The sequence below is a fragment of the Nesoenas mayeri genome (genome assembly GCF_963082525.1).
Source record: "Nesoenas mayeri genome assembly, chromosome: 3".
Taxonomy (NCBI): domain Eukaryota; kingdom Metazoa; phylum Chordata; class Aves; order Columbiformes; family Columbidae; genus Nesoenas; species Nesoenas mayeri.
In genome coordinates this window covers 45933948-45948970 of record NC_137544.1, presented here as the reverse complement: position 1 = coordinate 45948970, position 15023 = coordinate 45933948, and the positions used below count along the sequence as shown (strand labels likewise).

The following is a 15023-nucleotide window of genomic DNA, read 5'->3' as shown; positions in this document are numbered from 1 at the left end:
CTCTGGCACAAAACAGTGGTAGAAATAGCATTTTTCTTTGAAAACACAGTTTTATAAAGATCCAAAAAAGGTACATTAAGCAGAAGCTGAAAATACCTGCCAATAACAAAGATTAAGTGCCGATCTTAAGTCTTAATTCTCTGCTTTCTTCATTTGGGCTAAGCCTTCCTTTCCCCTCTGTCAAAGCAGAAGACCCACAGAAGATGAACAGTTCAGAAAGCCATGGGGCTCCAGTGGTACTGCATAGCTCTGGGGCCCACACTGAAGGCTTTGAAGATGATAAAAAAATGGTGATGTGTCCCAAGGGGGTTTTGTGCTGGGCAGAACCACTGGCCCCAAAGTGCAGAACTAAAGGAGGAAGAATGGACCGGCATGGGTTTCTTCTTCTCCCAAGGCTGCAGAGGGTTTAATTTCCATGGATAACCATTGAAAAAAGCTTGGCTACTCAGGTTTGCCATCAAGCGGGGCTTCGGTCTCAATTTCATCATTGATTTTGGGAGAGATCTTTCCGTCAAAGTATTTTTATAAAAGTGGTAAGGATATAAAAAGTGGAAATTTAAAACAATCCCCTATCTCTTTGCTTTTTCAGTGTGTCAAGACTTATTTTCGTGCGACACCTTGAGGGTGTTCTAGCAGTGGCGAACATCAGGGGCGGTGGTGAATATGGCGAGACATGGCACAAAGGTAAGTCAGTCCAAGTAGATGAACAAAACTGCAGACTCAGCAATAAAAATGAGAACATTTTCTCTTCATTGCCTCTTCCATACTCACATCTCCTTTTGCCTTTTACATTTCTGTAGAAACATGATTTTTTTTACTTACTCATATGTTAGATCTGTACGTTGTCCAGAGTTATCTGATGGTTTTTGTTATTTTTTGTTTTTGCAACCTACTTAAAACTAGTTTTGCACAAACACAACATTGTGGTTTTTTAAGCAGCAAGATCAAGTTCCCTAGACTTTAAGCTTTGAAAATGCAGCTGTTTATCTTGAACTGATTTTCCAGAAAATGTGTCTGTATTGTAGGACACCTGTGTTGCTTTCACATCCTTCTCTCATTATTTGCAGGTGCACATGGGCCCCCCAAGACAGGAGCACTCAGTCTTTAGACTCCCTGGGTATCTCTCTCTCTCTCACACACACACACCCCCCCACAAAAAAAAAAACCCAAACAAACTAACCACAAACCAGCCACGTTTGCAGAATCTAACAGAAGATGTGAGCTTTTGGGTTCAGAGTGTAACTCCTCCAGATTGTTTTTGCATAATTTATGAATAGATCCTTTTTTTATATTTAGTGAATGTGATTGAAGTTCATCTATAAACAATCAGCTCCACAAGTTCAGTGGCAAGTGACAAGTTCAGTCATCCTCTATACGCTCTCTTAGGGGATCCAACTTATTGTAGGCAGCATTTGACCTTTTGGGGGTTTTTTTAAGCTTTTATGCTGCAGGGAAACCAAGTCACTCACTACAAAACTGTCAATCTCTCTTCCCCCTTTCTTAATAGCTTTGATGTATTTCTCTCCATGTTTTTCCTGTCCAGTCCTTGTCTTAATCCTTGATTATCTTTGTCTGCCTGCTTTATTGTTGACAATTTTCTGCATCTGTTCACCAGAGGAAAAAACTGGACAAAAAGACCTATTCATCTTCGTAATGTACCCATCATTATTTAATGATAACACGTTGTCCACATCCTAAGAATCTGGTGAATAAGTTGCTGGAGATGTCAGCAAGGCAAATGCACCAAAATAGTGGTGTTTATGCAGCAGTTTTCCATGGGAGTAATTCATAATAGCTTTTTATCAAACAAAATGGTATTCCTAGATCATTACATCTTGGGTTTACTATTTCATCTGTGGTAGCTTTTTGTCTGGGTCATTTCCTCACAATTGAGTTAAATATGTAATAGTTTCATAAATAGAAGCTATATATGCTTGCAGATACAGGATACTATTGCTAACGATGACGTATCCTTCATTAATTTTAATTTGCCGATTGGTTTGTAATAGGTTTTAATAAAATTTATTTTAATATTATAATGCTTCTTTGGTCCACCTATTTCCTGCTTAACTTTGACCCAAGTCTTTTACTGCAGTTACATAGTAAGATATGTATCTGTTCCTTGTTAATTCCAGAAGCAATTACAAAAGTCTGTTTACTTCGGGTTAATTGTATAGATAGGATTCTAACCTTACATCAGACCAGAACTTTGAGCAAAGAGTAAGATTTATTTCTCCTTTATTGCAACACATTTGAAGACTTTTTGATTGCCACAGTATGTCTCTCTTCAATGGTCTTGTTAATGTGAGAATGATGTGTATTTGCTAAAAAAAAATTAAAAATTGAGTGGTCTCAGTTCTACAAGAACTGTATGACTAAAATGTCTGGGTTACCTTACCAAACTTTTGCAACACAGAAGTTAAGCATCCAGTGTAAACTGGGTGTCTAGGATCACAGTATGGAAAATGGAGATAAAGAGACACCTCCAGATTATACCTCATCTCACTTATTTTAGGGTAGAATTAATTGTCCTGGAGGTTCCTGGACTATGGTGGGAACCTTAGGCAGTTAGCTTAGAATAAATATCTAGCTTTTAAATAAAGTAGAAGGAACTGAGTTCCACTTCACTGTCCACTGAGCCGCTCTTACCTGGCTGGACCGCAGCCTTTGCTACAAAAATATGAGAATGTTCTTCCTAGTTCCTATCTTTTACTAGCATTTAATTGCCTGGGAAAGAACATACCAGGTCTTAAGGTAGGATGGAGAAGGCAGTTTAGTCTCTTCCCAAACAAGCTTCTGAAGCAGGAAGATTTTTGAGATTGGGTCAACTGTTGAGTTCTCTCAGGTGGTATTCTTCTGCTCAAATAGTTGAAAGATTCTAGCACAAAACTATCCTTTTCCTTCCCTACCCCACCCTGTAATTTTTTTATTTTGAGAACTGAAAGTCTTACCAGTGATGTCATCTGGACCTACATTTTCAGTCATTATTTATTCCTCAGGCATCTGGTCATGTTTGGAATTTTGTTCAACAGGATGGCAGCATCTTAAGCATTTCCATATTGGTAATTAATGAATAAAATTTCAAACCAAGATGCAACTCTGAAGTCCCTTTCTGACCACAGCTGTATATCATCTGATTTAAAAACAACTACTGTAAAAATAAATAAAAAAAAAAAAGTAAATTACCAGCCACATGTTCTATGTCCAGGAAATTAGAAGTGCTTATTTTATAAGTTGAAGCTTTATTGCCTTAAGAAACTGTCATCAAGTTTAATGCTGTAGAAGTCCCATTTGACCAAACCTCAAGTGGATTGTATGTGGTCATTTTGTATATATCTTGCAATGCAAAGCTCTTAGCTTTCATTTCACTGGTTAGGAACATTACCTGGCACTCACTCCACACTATAGGTATGTATTATTCAGAGTTTCTGGAAGCATTAGTGTTATCGACAGAAGCATCTTATATTCTCTCTGTGTTTAAAGAATCTTTCATTTTTGCTGTCTTTCTGAACCACATCAATTATTAAAATGTTCATGAAACTGGAATTGTTCCCAGGTATTTTTGCACACATGTTTTTTCCGAAGAGATGGCATCAAATGGATTTTATGGCATCAACTGATTTGTTTTATTTGTGTGCTAGGTGGTATCTTGGCCAACAAACAAAATTGCTTTGATGACTTTCAGTGTGCTGCCGAATACCTCATCAAGGAAGGCTACACATCCCCAAAGAAGTTGACTATTAATGGAGGTTCAAATGGGGGCCTCTTAGTTGGTAAGAACCACTTGTTTATCTCCTGTGTTTGGTGCTGGCTTTTTCAAAGTAACCAGACAAAAAATTATGAGATCCTCTTTCCGAAAGCTGCCAGAATGTCAATGCATTAATGTATACCGGATGTTAAGTGTATACAATTGCACTTCATTTGCTGTTTTCATAGGACAATGGGATTCTGCAGTTTCTAGCAAAGGCTGGCTATTAAAAGCCATACTTACTGTCGTGTGTGGTAGCGCTAACCCTGTGGTGGAATCATACAGTAAGAATGCTTTAAAGAACTATTTGGTTTTTTATGTTTCTTTCTTAAGGCTAACCATTACAAAATAATTACTGAATAACCAGAAATCTATTATGTAGCATTGGGAGTCTTTGTGTGGTCTGTAGTGTAAGCCAGAATCCCATGTCATGCAATCTTTCATCAGAGTTTCTTGTTCAGTCTTTCTGTAGTCATGCATTCTTGTTCTTAGAGGGCAAATAAAATCATGACAGTTCTGCCTTTAAAACCTTTGTACAGGGACACATAACAATTTAACTCCACTTTCGTTGTGTAGTTAAAACATGACCACAAATAAAATCATGAATGTCTCTGGTTTGAATTGTAAAATGCAAGTACAACTGCTTGAAAAAGTCATGAGCTTTTGAAGGACTGTGTAAATGTCGCACTTTGTTACAAATGCATCTTGTTCCCATGTAATTCACTGCTGTGTTCTTAAATTAAAGGAAATTAATAGCCTCCTCTTAAACAGAAAAGCTTGTCACAAAAACATCTCATGGTCTAAGCAGTATTGAAAGAGCTACAAAACTTACTTCTGATTAAATCCCTGTATGTGAAAGTAGTAGAAGAAAAGAGGAGGTGAATTTGTTCAATTTTGAAGGGAGAAGGAAACATGAATATGGTTTTGTTTGTGCTTATTTTAAACAGCATGAGAGGCATGGGACAGTATGACAGGGTTGAGCTGCTCATGTGAGAAGGGGAAAAAAAAAGGCATTTCCAGTTCATAAACCACTGATTTATAGAAAATGAGCAGATTTACTAGGCCTGCTCTTTGTTTGTTCTTCTTTATATACTCCTCTCTATTTATCTGCTGCTGAATACTGGCTCTATTGATCTCATTTTATTTTTTCAGTGAACTCATATCCAGCATAAGAAACAGGATTTGGAGTTATACAGATCTTTGATCTAAGCCATCTTGGCTATTCCTGCATTCTTATTTTTAAAAAGCAATTGTTTTACATATAAATAACAAGTACATGTAAAATTATATTTTTACTTTCTGCTTATATGCTTCTCAGTTACAGATGGTAGGAGGTATTTGTCCATTGTGCATAAGAGCACTGATAAAAATGGATGAATATGGTAAAGGATTAAAGGGTTTGGACACCATTGGGAATGCAAGCATTGCGCAAGTCAATTTTATGTAAGCATAAATACATCTTTGGAAATGCAGAAGTATCAACATGTTACATGGCTTCTGAAAATACTATTTTATGGTTACATGGACTTCAGTTTCAGTCTGGATGGGATTCATCCTGCCCAGCTTTGGGGTGTTTCTGGCTGAACAAATAGCTGGGCCCCTTGTTGAGGTAAAGGGAAGTGAGTGGCATCTGCAGAGTGTACGTCATGCCCACAGGAGACAGGTGTGAGGAATCCAGACCTCCCTGCTCTGAAAAATCTGTTGTTAGAAACCTTCCTTTGCACTTCCCAGATGAATTACAATCCAACTGGATTTCCATATGCTTGGTAAGCCAGATAGGGATTTGCCTTGACTGGGTAGAATTAGGTGTGTTTAAGAAATTCCTATAAGTGCTTTTCTCTTCAGAGCAGAACTAAATTTTGCAATAGCTGTTCATGCAACACTGAAGAGCAAAACTCATACTTTAGGGGCAAGGACCCACTGCCAGATTTTCTCAGTTCTCATTTATTGAAGAGAAAACTGACAAGGAAGTGTATTGTCACTCTTCAAAACACGGTTTCCTTTGACTAACAGGAGGTGTCAGAGCCCTGAGCTCTTGCCTCATTCAGCTTTGAAACAAGACTTCGTTGTCCTGCCGTGTGATGCAAAAGCTGAGTTGAGCAGCACAGCTGTGAGCTGAAAGACTTCATGCAAACACAGAGTTTGATCTCATGTTTGCTCAGACAAACAGTTCTGAGGTTTTGAAATCTTACTTTTGTACTGAATTCTAGAGCTCGAAGTATGTGTAGAGGTGTAAGATTCACTAATGAATTGTTGCTCCAGGTTACAGTTTTATTAATGCATATAATTAAGTATTATGCCTAGTTAAAGGGGTGCAGTGAGAATGGATGAGTGTCTCCATAGGTGATTTCTTACTGAAGTAACTGTTTAGAGAACTAGGAGCAGAAATTGTTTATACAATCCTGAGCAACACACGGTGCTTTAAGAAACACTCAGCAATAAAGAATACTAAAATTAAATGTTATGATAGTTGTTTTGGCTTTTTTTTTTCCTCCCAGATGTAATTTATGTTCATAAAAGGAGATAACTTGGAGGGGAGGGATCTGATCAAAAGCTTGAGTTAAAAGGTTAAAGAGCTTTTATGTGGCAGCTATTTCAGGCACTATATATGCCTTATGAAAATGGCTCAGAATGAACCCAGGAAGAGCTAGCATAGTTACATATCAGAGATGACCAGAAGTAAAATTGTATCCTTCAGAAAATCAAAATCACATTCAAATGAAGAAAATAAGGTAGAGCATAAACTCTGACAGGGACTGACGGACCACAGGAGGCTGATGAACAAATTGCTTGCAGTATAAAGATGAGCAATGAAAGCTTTCTGTGCACAGCGGAAGCGGGACGCTGGCCAGAGAGAGGATCTGTGGGACTTAGAGGTTAGTGAGGTGTAAAAGGAGCACTAAAGTGAGATAATGGCAGAGCAGAACAACTAAATGGTGTGTTTGTATTGATGCTCCCTCCTGAGGAGCGTGGGGAGTTCCCTGCACCAAAGTCTCTCTTTATGGGGAATACTCCTGACTCAAGCTGAAGCAGCAGCAGAAGAGGTTTTGGAATAAATCAATCAAGTGAAAAGCAGGGTGTTGCCAGGACCAGATGGTGCACATGCAAGATCCTTAGTGAACTCAAATAGGAAATTGCAGGCTACTAAGCCTGACTAGCTGAAGAACAGAAGGGGGCAGGTATAATGCCAATTTTTAAATGGTTCATGGTGATCCACAAGCTGCAGATGAGTAAATCTGAATTCTCTAATGGGCAATTGAAATTAATGAATAATAGCTGACATATAAGGAAGAATTTTGCAGGCTGAAATTGCATCTTTTATATCTGTTAGAGCTGTCTGAAGGAGTCGGGCAGCTTATGGTGCTTCTAAGAGTGATCCTAGGTGAGGAGTTACTCTTGGACTTCCAAAAGCCTTTGACAAGTTCCTGCACATAAAGCTGTGCAAGGAAGTTCTTGCTGAGCTGGAAGCAAGGTCATGTCATAGCACTATCCTGGTTATCAGGAGGCAAAAAATGGGAATAAACAATCCATTTTCTCAGTGGGCAAAAACGAGGAGATACAGGAATTTGGGTAAGAGTATACCTACATGTGGATGCACAGTGATTAGGTCTGAATCAAGAAAGCGATTCTGGGATCCATTGTAGTAGTTACGTGAAAATCTTAGTGTTCTTATTTCTTAAAATTAAAAAAAAGCAGGGGCATTTGTAAAATCACCAGGCAACAGATTTAAATCAAGCAACAAATACTGGATCTGAAGAAGTTATTGCTACAGGATATGATGAACAGTAGATGAATAAACACTAAGAAAGGAAATAGATGTATTTACAGAAGATATATGTTGTGATGGCTGGAGATAACTCCAGCTCAGGGAAAACCTAAACAACTACTTCAGAAGCTGATGATATTGTACAGGAAATATCTCCCAGTATTTGCTTAACACGTTTTCCCAGAGCATCTGCCAGTTGCCACTTTTGTAAACTGAACATTGAGCTAGATGGGCCTACTGTGGCTATTTTTAAAATATATAAGGCAAGCATTATTCTTTAAAAAAATCTCCCTTCCAGCAGTAGGAAGATGGAAATCATAAAGAAAGCACAACAGTAATTTGCTTTATTAAAATGAGGTTATTCCTCTGATTTTGTAGTAGGTTGCTTTTATCAAAACTCTTTTCATATGGGTTTACATAGTAATTACGTAAGAAAACTTTCATCAATAAATGGAGTTTTGCCCTTTTCTTTGTTGGTACTAATGTTGAAAGGTGAGATGGTGAATCATTTAAGAAACTTCAATTCAGTAGTCCAAAAGCTCACATATTTTAAAAGTGAATTTCTCCTTTGAACTCTGTTCATTAGATTGGAAGGCAGTTTTCAAAGAACAGTGTGTTTGGTGCTTGAACAAGAGGGAAATAGTTCTTAATCTCTTTTGAAAATACCATCTTTGGGAATTGTAATTTTTATACGTTTGTGTATTTGCTTTCATTTTTGCTTAAAAGTCTATTTGACTTCATAGTCACTGGCAGTCTTCCCCTAGTGCAATTTGGTTTATATCAGATATTTTATACTCCAGCTTTTTGGCTTCAGATATTATATGGTAATCTATATTTCTTCTCACATTGTTTAAACTTAGGAGTTTTACTTTAAAAAAATTTAAAAACCCAAGCTTTTTGGAAGTTGATCTTTCATGAACTCGGCTGTGGAACTTTCACTGTTGAGCTTAATTCTTTAAGATATGTATACTAATAGAGTTGTTTTCCTGTCGAAGCTGCCTGTGCTAATCAGCGCCCCGACCTATTTGGCTGTGCTATTGCCCAAGTAGGAGTGATGGATATGCTCAAGTTCCACAAATACACCATTGGCCACGCTTGGACCACTGACTACGGCTGCTCCGACTGTAAAGAGCAGTTTGAATGGCTCCTCAAGTAAGTGCCTTTAAATTCTTCTGTGGTTGTTCAAATGAATACTCTGCTCAACAGTTTCAGGTTGTCATGATCAATAGCTATTCTAAGAATTATTTCTTCCTTTCCCACACTGGATTTGTGGAGCTCAGCATTTCCTTCCAAGTCAGTTTTGCTTGAAAGACTATCTTCAAAGCCCTGTTGAGTCAACTGGTCATATATTTAAAGACCTTGTTCTGCTATCAGCTTTCACAAATTTTAAGGTTTTCTTTCTGAATAGTGACTTCTTTAGGCTGGCACAACAAAATATTCTCAAGTGAACCACTACATAAATTGTGTGTTTTATGATGGGGGAGAGACAATCACCACTGTGAATTACATTATACAATGTGGATGAGATTTATTTGTAGGAATTGGATGGCAGGAGACCATAACAAGTTATTAATTAATTTTTTAACTTCTTGCTGAGAGGTCTGGAAAGATTATTTTTTTTAAAAAAAAGATAAATGAGAGAGACAGCTGTGTGAGAATAGAAATTACCTGCACAGTGGATATGGCTAATAATGAGTGTAATAATTTTAAAATATGTTTTCTGTAACCTGGTCTTCAGTTACTACATTTGTGTTCCTTTAGTAATGAAGATTGACGTTCCAGGAGAATGCTTTAGACACACTAAACAATTTGGCTGGTCTGAAATTTAATAGAGTGTCTAGATATTAAAAAGTACGTGTGCTACAAGTACACTGAGATCTAACTTCATCTAAAGCATTTATTTAAAAAAAAGAATAATTAAAAATCAATGTCAAGTCCAAATACTAGATGATCAGTTGGGCCCATTGTAATCACATTGTTTCAAAACCTCCAGTTGTCTAATTTAAGCTTTCAGTGGCAAACACTTTTTTGCAAATACAGTGCACAAAACAATTAACAAATTTCATAATTCATCTTTTATCAATAGATAAATTAGATCTTAGATCTAACAGATAAAATATTAACTGTTAAAAAATATCAAAATAATTTTCATTATTTTGGACATTTAAACATACTTGCACATCTGTGAATTCATATGTACTCAAGAGGAAAATAGAAGCGAAGCTTTTAATTCATTCTGTGATTACGAGAAATACATCTGCAGGAAGGAGTCACTCTGTACCTGCTTACACACGTTTACTCACAAAATCTCAATGCAGAATTTTAGAAACATCTTATATGGCAATACCTGAAATATTTCTTTGCCTCCTTTTCAATAACTGGCAATTGCTTATCAAATGTGGGAAGATATATATGTAACGTCGCTTAGATGTTGCCTTTACAGGTATCCAAAAAATACGTAAGGCAGATAGAGTGGCATGTAGTGACTATAATTTAACTTTTTTTTCAACATAAATTGTAGTCTGCAAATTCGCTTATGTGTTGCTTAAGTGAAGATGAGGAAGCCAGGTGTCTGTTAGGCTGGACATTCCAATATTGTCATGTGTTCTTAAAAATAATTTGGACTTAATGGATACACCTCCAAGTGGGAAATTAATTCAAAAACAAAGCAAAATTTCCTTCTGTATTTTCTGTCATGAAATGGGGGGTGGAGGGGAAAGTATCCTGCTCTTGATTTAAGGAATGTAACCTTCTTCTTAGATGTAGCTTTGTCTAAATGAAGTATGAAATGGTTAGAAGGAGTTCTTGGTGACTTATTATTCTGTTTAATTTCTAATGCTAGAGAGTACTTTGTGCTGAGATACGTAGATACATATTTATTTTATGTTACAGCAACTACAAGATGTAAATTCTCCTGCAAAGAATCTTGAAAGTTAGATTATTCATTGCTCAAAAAATAAGAATCAAGGTCACCTATCGAGAGCAGGAAAACAGGAAAGCAGTTATCTCAGTTTCCTGCTTGGTGTTCCCTCAGAGTATGTGTGTGTGTGTGTGTGTGTGTGTGTGTGTGTGTGTGTGTTCAAAGGTGGCCTCAATATTGCAGGGAGAAAATGTAAGAACTGTGCAGCCCTTGTGGCTTACCACCAGAGACTGTTTCCAGATGTGTATGGGAAGAAGTCATCCACACACAGACCTGGACTGCAGATGTATGCTGGGAAAAAGTCTCCATTTCCCTGTTTCCCAGCAGGATGGATCCCGCAATGGACTTGACAGCTTTCGCTGTAGTTTCCCTGTTGCCCATTCCCAATATTTTTGGCTTTTCTGTGAGATGTATGCATGTGACTCTGAAATTAAATAAATGTACTTGCTTCACGTTTGAGAGGCAGAGATCTGTGGCCACTACCAGTAGCGCAAATCTGATTGATGCAATTGAGAACTGTAATACTCCAAGTGGCAGCAGCAAAGGCCCCTGTGACTATTTCCATATCAGAAGACCTTCTTTTGGGTCTTGAGGAAAAAAAATATGTAAAGATCTGTGTGCTCTTCTCAGGTACTCCCCACTTCACAACATCAAACTACCAGAAGAAGACGGCATCCAGTATCCCTCTACGCTGCTCCTCACCGCAGACCACGACGATCGTGTGGTTCCTCTGCATTCACTGAAGTTCATCGCTACTCTGCAATACGTTGTGGGCCGAAGCCGCAAACAAACCAATCCTCTTCTCATCCATGTTGACACCAAGGCTGGGCACGGAGCAGGAAAGCCAACTGCTAAAGTTATAGAAGAAGTGTCAGATATGTTTGCTTTTATAGCCCGATGCCTAAATCTTGATTGGATTGAATAGGCAAAGTGTTTATTACTGTCTCTTTTAGAAAACAAGGGCTTTTAACACCATTTAAGACCAATCAGACTACTACTTGGTGTAGTACCTACATTTAAGAACTGCAGTTTAATATTTTATTGATCCATCCTGCTATGGAGTTTTAATCTTCTGTGCTTCCCTCCTTTTGGCATTTCTTTGAATTTCTTTTCTACTGCGTTCCAAGGTACATTTTGAAAAGCATGTCGAAATAAATAGCTGAGCTACTGTCGGTGCTGTTGTGAACATTTAGTTAGTACTAGTTGAGCTAATTTCCTGTAAACGATTTTAATGTATTTTGCACCTATAAACACATCCATATCATCTGTAATTAAATGTAAGTACTGTCCACATACAAGAACTCTGAACATACTTTATTTACACAGTAACTTATTTAAGAATGTAAGTTGAAGGTGTTCAGTGATAACCGTGAAAGACTGAGGAGATAATAATCTGGGTAATTAAGTCAAATATTATTAAAAAGCTTGTATTACATGCTGTTCATAAGTGTGTTACGGTTTATAATAATGATGTTGCTAAATTGTTCTTTCTTTCAAAGAGACTTCCAAAGTCACCAGTTGTTCTCTTCTGTCATTTATTTCCACGCAGAAGAGAAAATGAGAGGCCAGAGAATGTGAAGAATTCTTAGATTCTCACTGTAATCTCAGTCAGGATACACAGATATTCTTCAACAAGCTGTCTGCTGTTGGCTCTTTAACTATTTCTGAAGAGCAGCCAGACACTGATTTTGAGAGGGAAAGTAAAAAGAAAAAAAGCTTTGTCCAGATTGTTCAAGTTCAGTTTTTCCTGATGCCTTTGACAGAATGTTCTCTAACAAGCCAAAATCCAAACATACGTATATAACATTTTGGCTGCAGAACGGCAAGAGCTCTAAGTCACACTCCCTAATGATTTGACACAGTATTCAAACTGCCATTTCATGTCTTTGCCATCCAGGCTGTAGGGCTATAAGGTAGACGTGAGTATTTGCCTACTAGCCGTCCAAACTCTGATGCACTGCAGCAATTAGGGTTGGATTTTGCAGAGCAAAACAGTGTTCTACCAGTTATTATTAATCTTGTTGCCCCTCCAGAAAACACGGCTGCTTCTCAGTTTTGCGTAAACCGATAAATCCTTCCAGAATCATGTTCATTGTTTTATTCATACGTAGACCTCTATTTTAACTCTGGGCTCAGGAATTTCATCTATAAGCAAACAGTGTCTCAGCCCAGAAAGAGGAGGGAGTGGTATTTAAAAGAGGAGTAGGCTGCTGTAAACAGCAGCAAAATTAAAAATAAGTTTGCACCAGATTCACTCTGTGTTCCTCTCATGCTCTACAGCTTCTGCTGATTCCCTCTGCAATCCAGGAAGGATCATCCCTCCCAGGCCCTTATTATGCATAAATTGATTTTGGGGTGGGAAAATAAATAAATTTTTAAAATATATTTCCGCTTTCCTATGAAATACCATACCTGAAACCTGTGTGTGATCTGGGGTTTATTTGTGATCCAGGGGCATTACAGTTTAACCAGATACTTTGTGGATTGATGTGTTCTGATCACAGCATTGAATTAAACTATCAAAATAGGGAGTTGAGTGAGGGTGGGTTTTTTTTTCCCATCCAGGCTGTGAAAACAGGGTTCAGGTTCAGCACCCCCTTTTCCCGGGGGTATGTGAACTGCTTTCTGCAATCATCTGGGAATTTTCAACAGTTTCCCTGCATGGCAGAAACCAAGCACATAAAGCAGTGCCGTCTGTACTCACAGCGCCTCACAGTTGTGGCATCTGTCCTTTTGCCGAGTGTTGACAGTATCATCAGGATGGCTGAGCTTCATCTCTGAGACCAGAGCTTTGCAGGAGAGGGCCTGTGGAGAACACAGTCCTCTGGCATTTTGTGTTGGTGCATTGAATTGCAAAGGTTTGGGCACAGCCACCTCCATCATTTCTTCAGGTCTTTGTTCCTAAAAATGCTTTTCCTTGTTCTGCAGCTACTGGAACACAAAATTTCTGGCACAGGTTAAAAATAATTCATTTTCCTCCTGAAGCTTTCTGCTGAAGCTCAGTTCCCTGAATGGCCCAGGATCGGGGCAGATGACCCATAATGTGGGGAGTTTGGAAACACAAGTTTGGGTAGCAATGAATAGTATTGAAGGTGGAGCTGGCTTGCTGGAGGCACCACGTGCAAAATTGAAGTGTTCCAGAGTATCCCTTGTAGAATGCTAGTATCTCTGTTGGGAAGGCATTTTGTTTCTATAATATGGTCTTAATGTTGACATTAATTGATCTTGATCAGATATGCCAAGTACAGGATTCAGGTGCCAAAAATGTGATGTTGCAGAGCTGTTTGCTGCTTTTGCTCCTTTCAGTGCAGAAAGGGTCATGACTCCAACTGGAATATGTAATTAAATATGAGTGAGTAATACTTTTGTAATACAGTGGGATTTAAACCTTCAGAGTTTGATTTAAATAGACCCGGGGCTAAACCATTCCTGATGTACAAAACCTAACAAAATCTCTGCTAGTCTGGTTTCAAGGTTAAGTTCTCTACAGATGCTATTTCATGTATATTGTGCCTTTATTTCTAGTGCATGAAACAAAATTCACTAGCTGGGCAAGGTAACTTCCTCACAACTATTCGCTTTTTCAAAATCATGTTTCTTAGAAAAATAGATACCAATGTTTTGAGCCAAGATCAAAACCAGAAAAATCTTTATAAGAGGCTTATGCTCTATGAACTCAAATTGTTTTTAAGTGGAAATAAATGAACTTTTAACATATTGCTCCTTCTGAGACTCTTCAGAACTAATGTAAAGATGATACCTTGTCTTTTCTCCCATGAGAATACTTTTGCATCAGAGTTGATTTAAGTGAAAAAGGCCAGAAGTCTTTTTAAAAGCTGAGATGAGTCTTATTCTTCACAGAAAGAGGTATTTGAATTCCCTTGCATCAGAGTTAATTTACATTTTGTTAGCTGGGGGAAAAAAAAAAAGGCAACAACAACAAAACACCAACCCTGACTGTAGATAGGCACTGCACCACCAAGATCTAAAGATGGAAGAAGTGTGGCTGGCGTGTGGATATGGAAGAATAAAGACAGAGTTTGGAGACACCTCTTTCTGGCACCATGGACTTTGGTATCACTAGGATTTTCTTGACTTGACTTTGCCATCTGTCTGTAGGAAAGTAGAAACTGAAAGCTGTAGCTTGCTGCTCCTAACATCTATGGTGTCAGGTCATTTATCTATTTTAAGCTTGAGGTAGGCCCTCAGGATTGCCTAAAGCTCTGCTTATAGACTCTTCCTGACAGCCTCCTGTGAAAGGGGCTTTCCAAGCCAAGTAGGATTTAGGGGGGGGGGGCTGAGGGAGGAACTTGGAAGCCAAGTTCATAAACAACCACCTGATTTTCTGCCAAGCTCTTCTACTTTGAAAATCTTCAGTAGACAGCTTTTGTGCAATTGCCCTTTGTGCAGACCTCGGAGGATTTGGATAGTCCATGCTGTTTGAACAGCCAGGTTTGGCAACTTTGTTCATTTCTCCTTATGTTCTTTTAATTACTTGTGCCTTACTATGCTGCATGGCAGGAAAAGAAATAACATTCCTCTAGCTTTTTTTATTTCCTTTCCCTTGGAGGAAGCGGGGATGGAGTAGC

At 38.2% G+C, this 15023-nt stretch overlaps 1 protein-coding gene across 2 annotated transcripts in view; it reads left to right on the top strand.

The window, feature by feature from the left end:
* Positions 1–12597, top strand: part of PREP (prolyl endopeptidase) — a gene marked incomplete at its 5' end in the record, with an annotated part of 103604 nt that extends 91007 nt beyond the window's left edge. For both annotated transcript variants that reach the window (XM_080342544.1, XM_080342543.1), the window contains 4 exons: positions 590–684; positions 3642–3773; positions 8510–8666; positions 11065–12597. In XM_080342544.1, coding sequence (XP_080198670.1) covers positions 590–684; positions 3642–3773; positions 8510–8666; positions 11065–11359 — 679 coding nt within the window. In that variant the 3' untranslated portion in view covers positions 11360–12597. The remainder of the gene's footprint in view (positions 1–589; positions 685–3641; positions 3774–8509; positions 8667–11064) is intronic.
* Between the last annotated feature and the right edge of the window lie 2426 nt (positions 12598–15023).